The sequence below is a fragment of the Ammospiza caudacuta genome, chromosome Z, assembly GCF_027887145.1.
Source record: "Ammospiza caudacuta isolate bAmmCau1 chromosome Z, bAmmCau1.pri, whole genome shotgun sequence".
NCBI lineage: Eukaryota > Metazoa > Chordata > Aves > Passeriformes > Passerellidae > Ammospiza > Ammospiza caudacuta.
This window is the reverse complement of record NC_080632.1, coordinates 70,836,331-70,852,148: the sequence shown is the minus strand read 5'-3', so window position 1 is coordinate 70,852,148 and position 15,818 is coordinate 70,836,331. Positions and strand designations below refer to the sequence as shown.

The 15,818-nt window shown below is 36.7% G+C and overlaps 1 protein-coding gene across 1 annotated transcript in view; it reads left to right on the top strand.

The window, feature by feature from the left end:
• TMC1 (transmembrane channel like 1) overlaps positions 1 to 15,368 on the top strand; it is a 55,335-nt gene extending 39,967 nt beyond the window's left edge. The window contains exons 10-20 of the mRNA XM_058824111.1: positions 455 to 599; positions 2,543 to 2,737; positions 4,686 to 4,865; positions 5,082 to 5,234; positions 6,907 to 7,035; positions 9,976 to 10,043; positions 11,596 to 11,835; positions 12,307 to 12,432; positions 13,999 to 14,077; positions 14,174 to 14,309; positions 15,112 to 15,368. Of these exons, the coding sequence (XP_058680094.1) occupies positions 455 to 599; positions 2,543 to 2,737; positions 4,686 to 4,865; positions 5,082 to 5,234; positions 6,907 to 7,035; positions 9,976 to 10,043; positions 11,596 to 11,835; positions 12,307 to 12,432; positions 13,999 to 14,077; positions 14,174 to 14,309; positions 15,112 to 15,368 (1,708 nt within the window). The remainder of the gene's footprint in view (positions 1 to 454; positions 600 to 2,542; positions 2,738 to 4,685; positions 4,866 to 5,081; positions 5,235 to 6,906; positions 7,036 to 9,975; positions 10,044 to 11,595; positions 11,836 to 12,306; positions 12,433 to 13,998; positions 14,078 to 14,173; positions 14,310 to 15,111) is intronic.
• The last annotated feature ends 450 nt before the right edge of the window (positions 15,369 to 15,818 follow it).

Genomic DNA, 15,818 nt, shown 5'->3' with positions numbered 1-15,818 from the left:
TTCTTTGTTATATGTTTTTCTTTATTCATGCATTGATTTTATTTGTTTTAGAATATTTTGCTTAGTGCATTTTTCTTCTTTTTCCATTTGCAAACTCTCTGATAAAGTCTATTGCAATTCAGGATGCTCTGCACCTTTCTATTCAAGAGATGTTCTCAATATTGTTGTTTTATTAAGCTTCTTATCCAGCAGAGTTTCTCTGAGAGGTTAATGAAATACATTCATTCTTTCTCATCAAAATGTTTGTGGTGAGCTCATAAAGTGTCTAAACATGAAAATCTCCATATTGCTCACTTGTTTCAGAAAAGAAGATTTAGTAAAGCATAACTGACAGTAAGAATGACAGAGAGTTTTTCAAGAAAAAAAGTTAGAAATTAGGAATAATTTAAAAGTCATGTCCACAAAGCAGAACTAGTGCTAACAAGGTCTTCCTGTGTCTTTGTGTTTTCTGTAGAATGGCAAAGAATGCAAATGATGATGGTGGTGGGGATGATACTAGTTTTAATTTCAGCTGGAAAATGTTCACAAGCTGGGATTACCTGATTGGCAATCCTGAGACAGCGGATAATAAGTTTGCCTCCATCACAACAAGCTTTAAGGTAAAACAGAGTTTACTAAGGAGAGGCAATACAATTTGGCTTTCACACTGGTGTGAATCAGGTGGAATTAAGGTCAAGAGTAAGGTGTGCTGAGGCTCAGAAACATACTCAAATTGGCATCTGTACACCCTTCTTGATCTCTATGTCTTGCCATCAGATTTTTTTCTTTGTAATTGTGAAACAAACAACACCAGCATCTTTTGTGTTGTCTCTGCTGACGGTACCAGTTTTAGAAAATTAATTCTACTGTAAAAATAATATTTTCTTTTTTCTCATCTCTGATGGCTTCCAGTTTCTATGGTGTTTGTCTGAGAAACTTTTTTCAAAATGTTGCTCCCCTTTTGGGAACCTCACATTGTCAACTTTTCTTGTTACAGAGAAGAGATATAAGACAAATAATAGAATAATCTGTATAGGGCTATTTATCAGAAGAACTGACTTCAGAATTTTGAGTTTCTACTTGCTTTTAGGTAAAAAAAGTCTTAGTTTCAAATTAATTATAAAATATAGCCCAATATGCAATGCAATACACTGGCCTCTTTCCAGTGTATAGGGTATATTGATTTCAAGAGTAGGTGTGTAAGGAATCTGGGGCAAGATGTAAGATGCAGGGCTGTGAAAACAGTGGAGGGGATATATTCTATACATTGAATGCTAATGAATGTGTTTGTGCTGTGGGGTGGCTGGGGCACACCAGTGTAGCATGCAAAAGAAGATTTAATTTTCAATGTAATGTACGGGGAAAAACAGGTGTAGTGTTGTGAGACACTGAAGAAGGTGCCAGGCTGGCACTGACAAGTGTGACACTGCAGCACTGGCTGCTCTGCTCAGCTGCACTCTTCCTGTCCACAGCAGTGCCACAGCCAGCACATCCCCTTCACCCTGCCTGCCCCCTCAGCTGCAGGCATAGCAGAGAACTGCCCTCAAGTGTAAGCAATCGAGAGAAGATTCCAAGAAAGCAAGTTCGGGAGAAATACTCATTGAAAGTGCTGAATCTTGAGCTTGCCTGCCTGCCAAATTAGAGCAGATGCTGAAAGCTATTTGGGAAAGAATACAAATCTGTTGAGAAAAAGGCTTAATTTTGAGAAATAAACTCAGGAAGATTTACTGTAATTGTTGCAAACAAGCAAGGAACCTCAGAGAGAAAGGATGAAATCTTGGCTTGGGTGAGGTCATGGGAGTTTCGTTTGAAAGCTGTTGCAGTCTCCTGTCATTTATGTGACAAACACATGCTGTAAAAGGAGCAGGGCCATGAAAGGCAATTATTACAGTGCCAATCAGCTTCCCCTCTGAGCAACAGATCTCTAAATGACGTCAGAAGCTGTAACAAAACTTCCTTTCATGAGGACACTCCAGACCAAAAGCTCTTTCACCTGGCAAGAGTAAAAACTGGACATTATAGTTGCCTTAGAGTCTTAATATTTATCAGTTATGATCAAGGGTAAATGTGGGGCAAACATTTTGTTGTGCAGTCTGAAGCTCTGCACTGTCCAGTTTTTTGGGGGATTCCCACATCTTTTCATTCTTTCTGAGTTGCTGACTTTCAGAGTAAAACATTTTCCTCTTTTCTCACAAACGTGCATTTCAAAAACATGACATTTCCTTTTCTGACAGACATTTATCCTGCTGTATCACTCAACTTCATTTCACCTTGCAAGCTGAAAGAATGTGCTAGGTTTTTTGACACCATGTGAAAGTGTGAGTACAAGTGTAACAAGACTCGTGGGCACACAACAGGGGCAAAGGAAACCCAGGCAAAACTCCAGAATCCTCCAGAACCTGAACAGGATTTTATGAGACAATACACATTCATCTCAAAACATGAAGACCAGATGTCCATTTGCATATTTGTAATTAATTTAACTGACTTCTAACTACTGAAGCCATGTGGGGCCTTGACCAATAAAGTATTGATAGTATTCTTTTCTTTCTAACAAGTGCAGGAAGCAATTGTGGAGGAGCAGGAGAGCCGAAAAGAAGAAAATATTCATTTGACTCGATTCTTAAGGGTTCTTGCCAACTTCTTAGCCCTATGCACACTTGCTGGAAGTGGCTACCTCATCTTTTTTGTTGTCAGAAGATCCCAGCAATTTGCCTTGGAAGGTCTGGAGAACTACGGGTGGTGGGAAAGAAATGAAGTTCGTGCTATTTCTATAATAGATGTGGTTTGAAATTGTGTTCTTCTGCTTTGCATGTTGCGTTTTTTCCCCCAGTAGTTTAAATACTCTCTGTGGGTGGGAAATGTCTAACATAAGAATTGCTTATGTCTCTCTGCTTCCATAAAATTTCTACTTCACTTCTTTTAAATATCCCTCAGTATTTACCTTTAGCTCATTTGAGGCCTTTATATTTCCTCCTTGATGGTCTTAGGATTGTCTTCCAGACACTTTATGGATTCATGAGGTCCCTTCAAGGAGCCCACTCTCTTCTTGTTTTTCTCCTGAGACTGGCCCAAATGGACTGATTGATCTGTGGGCACAGAGAAAGTAATTTGGGATTTCATGGATACAGCTCTGCAGTGTAGCAACAGGTTGAAGCTAATGCCTTCCAGTTCCACTTGCCCTGTCCTAGTGTCCCATGCAAATTTTTTCTGTTCCTAATGCTTTCCTCAAAAGCAGATGCGCCCTGCCTGATAGGGGTATATAGTGAAGATGGTGATTTTATTTGCTACAGCAGCGTGCTGTTTGAAAACCTGGGAAGGTTTTACTTTGTTAGCAAAAATGCTACTGTGTGTGTTGTAAAACTAGTTTGTTACTTCAAGATTATCTTCTGAGCTGGAGTGTAAAGTGCATTCCTGACTTAAAGTAAGGCAAAAAGGTGTTAGTCTCACAAAGCTGGTGAGATGGGTGATGATGGAACAAGGAAAACCAACCCAGAATTTTCAACACCAAAGCCTGACTGCGAAAGTAACATTAAAATATCAAATAATCCACTTCTGGAATCCAGAGAAATAAGACTGTTGAGAGTGGATTAATTTAGTTGTTATCACATTTTATTTTGATAGAAAAGAAAAAATTGTGTACAAACTTGATTTAAGGCAACACAAGCTCTGAGACAATAGAGCTTGGAGGAATTCAGCTTTCTCTCAGTTTAAAGGTGGGGTAACAGATTTGTACTAACAGCAACTGGGCTACCAAAGGCTGTTATATATTTGTTTATGCTGTAATCTGGAAAGTAGGTAATATTTGTCTTTATGTTCATAGTTTTGCTTTTGTTTCTGTAATAAAAATATGCTTCTAAGGTGACAGAACTAAGATCTGGAGCAGTGTCTCTAAAGCAGAGTGGATAAAACAATACTGACATTATTTGGCTAAAAATTTTTCCTATTGACAGGTAATTAACATATTTGTGAGTAGAAAATATTGCCCTTGATTGGATATTAATATTTTAATTGCATAAATATATTTCATTTCTGGGTGAAATCCACACATTTTTCTTGTTCTATAGATCGAATTTTCTTATGTTTGCATCATTAATATATGAACTGAGGATTTGATCAGAAAAAAACCCCAACACCTAATGTACAATTTTAAGTTTTAAAAAAGTGCAGTTCCTATGTACAAGGAAGAAGCAAGCTCTAAAAATTTAAATTCTTCATGAAAGTATTAATCTGCTTTTGTAGAAAATTTCATTACATTAGAGTCATTAAGGAATTGAATACAGTTTATATGTGATGGAGAAATCCTGAGTAAATATATTTTTTGCCATGTGTTCCTGAAGTTCACAGCAAAATAGCGGGATGCTGATGAATTTGTAGAAAAGACATTTTTCTCTCTGACTCCCCTTCTCTCTTTAATGTTGTAAATTTTTTTATCTCCCTCTCCATATCAGCAGTTCCTAGTTCTGTCAGAACACAGTTCAGATACAATTGTCTAGTGAGTCATGGAATAGGGAATTAGTGGAAAGAGGCAGACTGGGACTGTGTGTGGATTTCATCAACTTGTGATACTCAGAGAGGATTTTGGTTTTTATTAAATCAAATACTAAATAAAAAGTAGTAATGGAAATATATTTTTTACCCAAATCAGAATTAATAGAATAATTTGTCTCTAACATTTCATTGTAAACTTTTTTCCCCCTCCTCAGGTGAACACAGTTATGTCACTTTTAGGAATGTTCTGTCCAACATTATTTGATGTAATCAGTTCTCTGGAAAATTACCACCCTCGAATAGCTCTAAGATGGCAGCTGGGAAGAATCTTTGCTCTTTTCCTTGGCAATCTCTACACTTTCATTATTGCCCTAATGGATGAAATCAACCTCAAGGCAAGATATTTTCTTCCCTTCACTATGTTTGACAGGTTGCTGGGCAACACTGAAGCACTCCAGTCAGCCAGACACATCAGTGAAAGGCATTCTTTTATTTCTGTTCTGCAAATTACATTTACCTAAGTTAGCAATGGGAATTTGGGGATAGACAATCTTGAGGGTTGGTAACAAGCTCATGTTGATTCTTTTCCCCCAATTTATTTCTTTACTTAGCTGGAAGAAGAAAAAATAGTCAAATATAACATGACAATATGGGAAGCCAGTCTGTACAATGGTACTATTCCAGAGAATTCAACTGCTCCTCCAATACAGGTGGATCCTGCTGATGTCCCCAGAGGACCATGTTGGGAAACAATGGTAGGACAGGTAATGTAGCTGCTTGGAGCTCAGATTTGAAAATAGATCATACAGTCTCTTACAGGATATGATATCTAAATCCTCTTTATTTTGACTAACAAGTGAGACAATGTGAGGAGAAGCAGATGTGGGACTTTCTATTGATCTAAAAGTTTTTTAAAAATTATTTTATTTTCTTTGAATCCTCTCTAAGAGGAAATTCTTTCTTCTGTTATTTGATAGAATGGAAAGCATTTATTTTTTCCCTCTCCTCTCCTCTCCTCTCCTCTCCTCTCCTCTCCTCTCCTCTCCTCTCCTCTCCTCTCCTCTCCTCTCCTCTCCTCTCCTCTCCTCTCCTCTCCTCTCCTCTCCTCTCCTCTCCTCTCCTCTCCTCTCCTCTCCTCTCCTCTCCTCTCCTCTCCTCTCCTCTCCTCTCCTCTCCTCTCCTCTCCTCTCCTCTCCTCTCCTCTCCTCTCCTCTCCTCTCCTCTCCTCTCCTCTCCTCTCCTCTCCTCTCCTCTCCTCTCCTCTCCTCTCCTCTCCTCTCCTCTCCTCTCCTCTCCTCTCCTCTCCTCTCCTCTCCTCTCCTCTCCTCTCCTCTCCTCTCCTCTCCTCTCCTCTCCTCTCCTCTCCTCTCCTCTCCTCTCCTCTCCTCTCCTCTCCTCTCCTCTCCTCTCCTCTCCTCTCCTCTCCTCTCCTCTCCTCTCCTCTCCTCTCCTCTCCTCTCCTCTCCTCTCCTCTCCTCTCCTCTCCTCTCCTCTCCTCTCCTCTCCATCCCCTAATTTCTTTTCATCTTCCTGATGCCATCTTTGCCCTTGCTTGTCTACTAATTTTGAAAAAATAAAGGAGTAACTCAAAAGGGACATTTATGTAAGACAGGTCTTCCAACAGTATGCTTTTGAGAAGACATCTATGTCTTTAGCCAAATATAATAGTGCCAAAGGACAATAAAAGTTTAGTGGAAAATCTGCTCAAATATTTTGTTGGATTCAGTTTGACACTCATTCTTATTGACCCACTAATCTAAAATGCGGTTTCCAAACAGTTTTCTAACCTACCTTTTTCCTCTATTTGATCCTACTACATTGCTGTTGATTTTTCCATGACAACAAACTCAATATTGAATAAATTTTGTTATTTCTCTACCACTCTGACAATCTGTCCTCCTAAATGAATAAATCTCTAGCAGGGACCATAAAGGCAGAAAAATCAGCCCCTCTATATTCAATGATGCTGAATAAGAAGTTAAAACACCAAATGCTCATAACTGAAACAATTTTACCCTTATTTTCATATCAGGGAGAGTAACAGCTTTCTGGGCTGTCGGGGTAAGGCCTGTTACAGGAGGTTTTAGTGAAACATAAAAAACCTAAAATAAAAGTAGAGGATCATATGAGGATTTGCATTTGGATTTTCTTGCTTTCTCTCCATATCCACTGGACATAGAAAATCTTTGAGAAAGAAGCCATTCACTTTTTTATTTTTCATTTTTAATCTTCTCAAAGAGGTCAAAAGCAGTTTAAGCATTCTAGAAAATGAGGGGCAGTAGTTCTAGCACATTCAGTGCTAGAATCAGTGAATGCAGAAAAGTTGTCCATGTTGGAGCAGGATAAACACAATTAAAGATCTAGTACAGTATTTAATTATTATTGTAACTATTAATTGCTTAAATGTATTCTTAAAAGAGAATATTGCTCTAACAGGAATTTGTGCGCCTGACAGTCTCTGACATGATGACAACATACATCACAATTCTAATCGGCGATTTTTTGAGAGCTGTCTTTGTTAGGTTTTTCAATTATTGCTGGTGCTGGGATTTGGAGTACGGATTTGTAAGTATCTGATTTTAAATGTCTTTGCTATTCATCACTTCACAATTTAGTAACAAAGTTCATTTTCCTTTCAATGCTATAGAGTTAACTTTTGTTAGATACACCAACTTCAAAATCCCTGAACTACGTGGTGTTAATTTTTTTGCATTTTGCTTATGTCTTAATATTTTTCTTCTTCTTTAAACTTTGGTAACTTTAGGACTTCTGTAATTTATTTTATTTTATAAGAGCAAATTTTATTTTCTTTGTAAGAACACACATTTTTCCACACATATACTATTTGAATATTTCACAGGATATAATCTCATTCATTGGATATGGTCTTAAAGCACATAGTTCTTGTGGAGAAAAATATGAAAGATCCTGTTCCAGAAGTATTATTATATGTATAAATATATATACATATAGATACATAGATATATCTGTATTTCATTAGAATTAGTTTAGCTGATGTAAAATTAGTAAGGCCCATAACATAAGCAGGCATAGAACTCTTCACATGGGAGTTGAGACTTGCTGTCTCACACTGACTTGATCCAAGTTAAATTTGTCAGCTACTTATGCTTTCAGGGTCTCGTGCTGTTTTTAATCTTTTAATAGTCATGGTATTGTCAGAGCTTGTGAAACTCCTGGAGCCTGTTTTGTACTTACTGAGAAGTACAGAAAAAGGCTACATAATTTAAGATTATCAAGGGTATCTCTACATAAGCAGTCATAGTTGTAATTTTCACCTTCTTTTGTCAGAATTTTATTTTCACACATGTAAAAATTTCTCACATTGCTAGGAATTGCATCTTGGGAAATCCCAGTTTTCCAGAGGAAGTGAAAGTTGTCATGTTTTCTGTTAAAAAACTCTTGCTTGTGGTGCAGCAATGTCATTCTTGCTGACTCCCATGAAATTTCAGCATTATTTTTATGTTTTACCTTCCAGCAGGACTAGTGTGGGGATGGATACAAAGACTACCAGTTAGTCGGGTTGTAGTCAAACAGGTAATAACTGTTGCAATATCAAAATGAAATGGAAAGAGTTTGAATCTAGCATGAACAGAAAAATTGGCAACAACATATCTGCTTGTAGGGGATCCTGAAATCATTTTATAATTGGCATTTTTATTTGGCAGTATATAGGAATGTCTGTAATGTTCTGGTCCATTGTGGTCCCCAGGTCCAGTAAGCTGCCTGAAACAACAGCTGGAAGTTGAAGTTGAAACTGCAAATCACTTAATTTCTGGAAACTAGCTCATTTGAAAATCTTCCTTAGGAAGTAGCTATACCTGTGTCTCTGTGGTTAGTGGCCATGGATATATATCCATTAATTTTAAGCCTTTTGCTACAAGAAAAATATTTTTGATGATCAAGATGTCCTTCGGTGAAGAATTCCAGAGATCAACTTGCATGTTGTGTGGGAAGACCTTATTTTTATTTGTTTAAAAGTTGGATTTCAAATTATTTAATCTAGCACCTATGTTAATGCTAGCACCTATGTTAAAAAAAGTAGTCATACATTATTTGATTCTCTATGATCTTATTAATATCTCCATGTTTTGTTTGATATTCTAACCTACAAAGATCTCTTTAGTCAACTGCTTTTCAAGTGTAATATTAGTAATCTCTTTAATTGTTCCCCTTATGTTAGCAGATTCATAAATACATGTGATATAAATATATCACCTCACTGTAAACATATATATATGTGTATATGCATAAAATTACACAGAAAAAGTGCAGAAACTTCAGATATTCCAACAGCACAGCACAGTGCAAGTCAAAATTGTGGCTTTAATTGAAGACTTCAGTAGAATGACTTTGTCTTGTTTCAGCTGTAAGGAAATTGTTATTTTTGCATCTCATGCCCCTTTTATCTTCTATCAGTTATCAATATAATGATTAACTGGAATATATGTATTATTCATGGTCTTTTTGTCCATCATTGTGATGAATCATGCAAGACACCTGTTGCCATGTATAAATATATAAATAATATTTATAAATAGATAAAAAATATATTTGAAACAGACATTCAGGTAAAAACAAAACATTGAAACCCATCAATTTCTTAGCAGGAAGTTTTGATCTGGTGCATATGGACACAGAATAAAATCTGTTGCCTTTCAATCATTGCTTAAATTCAGTGTATCCAGTGTTTACAGCTGGAAATATTAATAAATAAGAAATAAATAATTAAGGTAGAAGAAGAGATTAGTAAGTGATTAAAGATTTGAGAAACCAGAATAAAGGGTCAAATTATTAGTTCAGAAATAAAAGACTAAACAATTTTTATGGTATTTATGTGTCCACACTGGAAATAAAAATGTATGATACAGGGCTTTCTTCAGCAAAGAAAGAGATAATGAGACCCCATAAAGTTCTTAAACTTCTGAATCGTAAAGGAAGAATTAGAATCAAATACTCAAACTAGAAATAAGGTATCCATAAAAGAAAATGATTGGCAACTTCTATCAATGTTAAAAGGAAAACTAAAGTGCAATTGCTGGAATATGAAAAAGAAAAACATAGTGCAAGAGTTCAATTGGGTATTAAATCAATTAAATCACATTCATCACATGAAATTTCACTGCTGCTGCTGTACTGGAGGACAAAGTGTTTTGACAACCAGAGGCCACTCCAATGGAAATTTTCTGAATTGTTGCTTTAAAATTTACCCAGTACCCAGAATGATTCTGAATTTTCCATTAACACCTGCCTCTGAACAAATGTTGGAAAGATTTTCAGTAAAATGTTGCAAACTATATTAGAGACTACCTTGTAGCCTTGAGTTATATAATTTATTTCATGATTCACTGATAAGATGCAACAGGAAGCCTTGCACCATGATGCCAGTGTGGCGCTACTCCTCAAAGTGACAGTCTTCATCTGCTCTAACTCATTTCAAAACACTTTGTGCAAACCTAATGAAAACATCTGTATAATTTTTTTCAGCCATCATACTCTGAGTTTGATATAAGTGGCAACGTGCTGGGACTGATCTTTAACCAAGGCATGATCTGGTAGGTGTGGCAAAGCATGTTGTATCTGCAGAATGGAGGGATTTATCTGTATCTGTGAAGGATTTTTCTGAAATCCTGACCCTATCCCATTTCTTTAATCTGATGGAAGTATATGGAATATATACCAAACTCTGGTACATTGCAATCAGTTGGAACAATTCAAAACTAGTTATGGACTGAGATTATTGGACCACATATATCAGGATTTTGCACTGAGTTGATAAGACCAACCAGTAAAAATCTGCATAGATTAAATTTATGCTTTTGGTCACTGACTGCTTGCTGTAGTATTCTGCCTTGAAATTTAGCCTTTCAGTGAACCTTACCATTCTTTTCCCCTGTTCCTATGCAAAAAGGCCTTAAAGCAAATGTATTTATACTTATCTCTGCAGTCACATGAATCTAAAAAATGCTACTGCTGCAGCATTGCTCCTCAGATGTAGAGGAGGAAAGGTGTAGATTTTCATTCTATTTTTGGACTTTACTTGACTGGTAAAGAACACCAGCATGTAACGTCCTCATGTAGCATGCTCAGTCTTCCTCAGGAACTGTTCTCTGCAAGCATTTGACTTCTCAGTTCTTGCTAAGGCCTAATTTTTTACATTTAATATAACTTGGCTGATCAGACTTTTGTGTGGTAAAAGCCGTCCCTTCAGTAAAGCCCTTTATCTTTTCATTTAAGATACATGAAAAGAGGAAGAGGATACATTAATATAATAAAACCTGTCATTCTTCTGTACTCAGAAGGTCTTTCCAACCCTAATGTAAATATATTTCCTGTTTCCAAATAGAATGTCTGAGGCACTCAGGGGCAAAGCAGCTTAGCTTGCTCACCTTGTCACCTCATCACAAGAGCAAGGACTAAGGAAGAAGCAGGTTCCAAATCTCTTGTATTCTGTACTATTTGGCCAGGAAAATTAATTTAGATGCTCTTCAGTCAGCATGACATAAGAAACAAGGTGTGATGAAATAAAAAGTTGTCAAATATTTCGGTGTCATAACCATGCAACCATATATAATAAGGAAAAAAACCATATTTAACAGAGTCAATAAACAGATTGTTGGCATGAAGCACTAAATTAACCCAGCAACAGCAGCTAAAATAAATTTCAATTAAGCAAAAAAATATCCTTCAAAAAAAAGTGCTGGTATATCAATAAAAATAATAAATTATGAATGAAATAATTTTGTTTATACCTAGTTGTAGGAATTGGTCATACCTAGTTTTTAAAAAATGGCTATACTTTTTTGTCACAACACAAGCAAGATACTACCTGGAAAAATTAAGAGTGAATAACATTTCACCAAGTCCTCACTTAATTTGCAGAGAAAGAGAACTTTGAAACAAAGTTCATAGAGATAATTCTCTTTGTACTCATTCAACCTTTTTAAAAAAAGAGAAAAGACCAGTTTTAAAACCCCATAAAGTTGGCTATATGAATTTCTAAGTGCACAGTGTGCAAAGCATATTGACAGAGGGAATCTGTGGCATACTTGGAAAGACAGAAGTCCTATAAATAGTGGTTATTTTATTTATTTGCTTCTCTTCTAGGATGGGATCTTTTTATGCTCCATGTCTCCCAGCAATCAATGTGTTCCGCCTCCACACATCAATGTATCTGCAGTGCTGGGCAGTGATGTGCTGCAATGTCCCCCAGGAACGAGTCTTCAAGGCTTCCAGATCCAATAACTTCTACATGGCCATGCTGCTTTTCATCCTTTTTCTCTCCACACTGCCTGCTGTGTACACCATTGTCTCCATCCCACCATCTTTTGACTGTGGTCCTTTCAGGTTCTTTGCATTTTACCTCCATCTTTTGCAATTGTTGTAATGACCTGCTTCCACACATCACAGTGAATGATGCAGTAATGAAAAAGTGCCTCTATAATAAGCATTAGCACCTGATATGCTGATTTGAATGTTTTGAATGTTTTCCCCCATGTCTTCACAGAGCACAAATAATGCTTTGTTCGTTGATTGGTGGTATGGAGTTCACAACTCATACACTGATTCACTGAGGAATAATTTGGGTGGCAACCTGGCAAAATCTATTAGCATACAATAAGAATTTTGGTGTCTTTTTTCCCCCATAGAATACATAAGTACTACTTTAAACAATATTCCCTCCAGAGTGTAAAGTTTAAATAATGTTAACATACCTTGTATTATCCTTTTTCCAGGTTTGATGTGACATGATTAGCTTATATATTCATGGTTGCCATAATAATTGTATATGATATTGTCAACTTTTCTGTTTAATAGTGGGAAGACTAGAATGTATGAAGTCATTTCAGAAACTCTGGAGCACGACTTTCCTTCCTGGTTTGGGAAGGTATTTGGTTATGCCTCTAACCCTGGACTTATCCTACCCTTTATATTGCTGATGGTGTACGTACAGAATATTAACTCAATGCTTGCTGTGTCTAAGGTCCGATAAGTTTCTCTCTCTGAATCATCACTGCCTGAATATCTAAGAAATGCAGCACTAATTGTGCAGTGATGAGAGACTTGAACAATTCATGAATCTTTTCTTTGAACACACTTAATGTGCATTTGCAGAAAGGTTGATATCTCTTTTTTTTAATGGCGTCTTTTTTGTTTAGTTATGCTTTTAAAAAATGTTGTTCCTACCACAAAAGATAGAAAACTATTAAAATGCAAAAGGCCCATAGGGAATTTGTAATGCTGTGACATCGATCATCTTGTCCAGAATGCAGAACAGCCCATTGTAAATCCTTAGCAATTTCAATAGAAATATGAACATCATGGAGCAAAGTTATTCTCAGTAACTTTCAGCGAACCTGATCTTCAGTGCCTTTAATTGATAAACACCGTACTCTGTACTATTAGGACAGGGACATGAGACAGAGTTTTGGAGACTGTGAAACAAGGCTAGTAGAGGTTTTTGTGAATAATTCAGTAATTGGTAAAGAAAATGGCCCTGGAATATTTGCTCTTGGAGATATTATTGAGTTCTATTTTATCATGGCATTTAACTTGCTTGATAGGGTTATTATATTGGGTATTTAGCATACTGCTGAACTAAAATTTAATTCTATACAAATATACACTGGGATTTAACTATGCATTGCAGAGCTGCAAGTAAATGTAGACATTACAGAACACAATATAAATTACAAAAGGATTTTATATGAGCAATATAAAATATTGAGATGAAATTTTGTAAATGTTCACTTGATGCCATATTCTATTTTAACCCTTAGCTGTAAAGGATAAGGACACTAAAAATAAACTGAAGAAAAAAAAGAAAGAGGAAAAATACAAGGCAAAATCAGGCAAAGCAGAGGAAACAGCATGTGCTGATTAATTATTTACTTCTTATGTCAATTAAAGATTTCATAGCAGATGTTTTCTTATTAAATCAGAATAGTGAAAACTACTAATTTCATAAAGTTGTTACAATACTAATTCTATACGCTGAAAAATGAAAATATTATGTTTTTCCTTAGAAGAAGAAGCAAGTAATAACTGGAAAAAACAAAAGGAATGTGATTTTGGTTGTTTTCTTGACAGTATTTCCAATTGTTTACTATATTTGTTGAGGAGTTTTCATAAATATGATTTACTAATTTTTAAGGTATGTCATGAGACTTAGTTAACTTTTGTAAGGTATTCTATAGAATTAATTTCAGACTTAAATACTACTTAATGAAACATATTTCTTAAATACTGTAAGATTAAATGTAGAATATTAATGGATTGAATAATTTCTTTCATTTTCCCCCCTGAAATAACAGTGCCTTCTGAAGAAGGAATAATGTAAGGAAGCACATTGTTCATTATATTTCAAAATACTAGTACTGATTAAGCACAATAAATGAGAAAAAGATACAGGCCTTATATTATCACAACTGTAATGGTTGCCAAAGGAATGTTCTCAGTCTTTCTAATTAAATCATTGTCTAACAAGAAACTATTATTTTTTAAATTTAGCCTGAGCCTTTATTATCTCAACGCAACATCCAAATCCTACAAGGAAGCTAACTTGGAACTTAAAAAGAAGTTACAAAGTGTAAGAATAGAGAATTACTTATTTCTTTGTATTTTACTAAATACTAGAGGGACTGTTGGGGTCACTGAAAAATGTCATCTCTCTCCCTATCATTAGCAAGCAGAAGAAAATAAAAGAAGAAATAAACAAAAAGCGCAAAAATCAAATGAACAAGAGGAAAATCCATTTGAGACCGAACCGCCACCAGCAAAGCCTAAAGGAGACAAGCAAGATGAGTCCACTCCAAACAATGGTAAGAATTGGTCTGAATGTCTCATAATGAGTAATTCATGCATGTGTGATCCTTTGCTATAATCTCCTGAAACACCTTCACGATACTGAATCACAAGTATTAGCCTATTTCTTTCTTTGGCTTGTTTAAGAAATACTGCAACATTATTCCGTACCTAGCAACATTAAAGTAAAAAGTTGAACTATATTGAACTGAAAATCACAATCCTGCTGAAAAAAGCCTGGTCTAAGTGCCAGTGATCCTTCTTATCTATCACACACCAGCCAAAGTCTACATCTTCTACATTTCTGTTGTGTTTTGTCGATGCAGAACTATGTAGGAAAGTATTTATCACCAGTGCCAGGTTCATCTGGAGAAGATGTGGTAAGAACATATTAAGCAACTCTTATCAGAAAGCCTGGCTGGGGCAGGTGGGTGTCAGTCTGTCCTGAGGGATTTTGCTGGCTGTTTCTTTTCCTTCTTCGTGCACACATGCCCTACAGCCACTAAACAGCGTCAAGCCTAGGAGGGAAACCCAGGTGAGAGATGATTGTCTTTGGAAGAGCCAGGTGTAATTACTGCCTTCATTGATAGACGAAGTGCATTTTGACAAATTGCCCACATACCCACATGGGAGCCTTGCAGAAAAAATGGATGGAAAATACAGCAAAAGGTCATGAAGGAGCATTAGCCCAGGTTTGGTAGGGGAAGCCCAGACTTTCTACTGCAATCTAGGATAGTCAGGCAGCTGCTGGATTTCCCTGTCAGGGAGCTTCGGATTTGCATGATCATTTGTTAATTCTGTCCTCCAAACATATTTCAGACAACAAGAAAGGACAGGATGGCAATGGATCAAAGACAGGCCAGCCACAAGAAACCAGCTCCTCTCAGCATCCTGGCCCTGTGCTGAACGGCCACTATCCTCCACAGAGCCGAGGAGGAAACCTTCCTCCACCATCCATAGCTGTGACAAGACCACCCGGGCCCAGAGGGCCTAGAATGCCAGGCTATCCACCTGGAAATCCTTGCCTTCCAGGGATGCAGCCAGGAATGCCTAGGGGCCCTCCCATGTACAGATAAGGAGCCTTAAGAACATATAAGAAAACACTGAAGGATAGAAGTGTGGCCCTAAACCCACCACCCTCCTGTAAGAGCAGAACCTTGCTATGTTTGTCATAAGTCTTCATGCGCATAGAAGAGGCCCATGTGCTTCAGTTTTCTGCAGTATGGGAGCATCAGAAGAAAACATGGCATATATCTTCTTGCATTTGAAGGCATTGTGAAAATGTGTTGTCTGTATCAATAAATTGCTAAAATTACAGGTTTTTATTGGGGATACTTGTTAGAATAGTGGAAAACAATTTGTATTCAGCTGACTTTTTTTAAAAGCTTGAAATTTTGTCCCTAATATCTTTTCCTTTTCCAAAGAAGAACATTTCACTGAAAGCACAGCTTTGTATAAAGCCTATGAGAGTCAGGTAAACCTTGCATGTATCTTGTCCTCTGCATCTCAAATATGCTTAGCCAAAG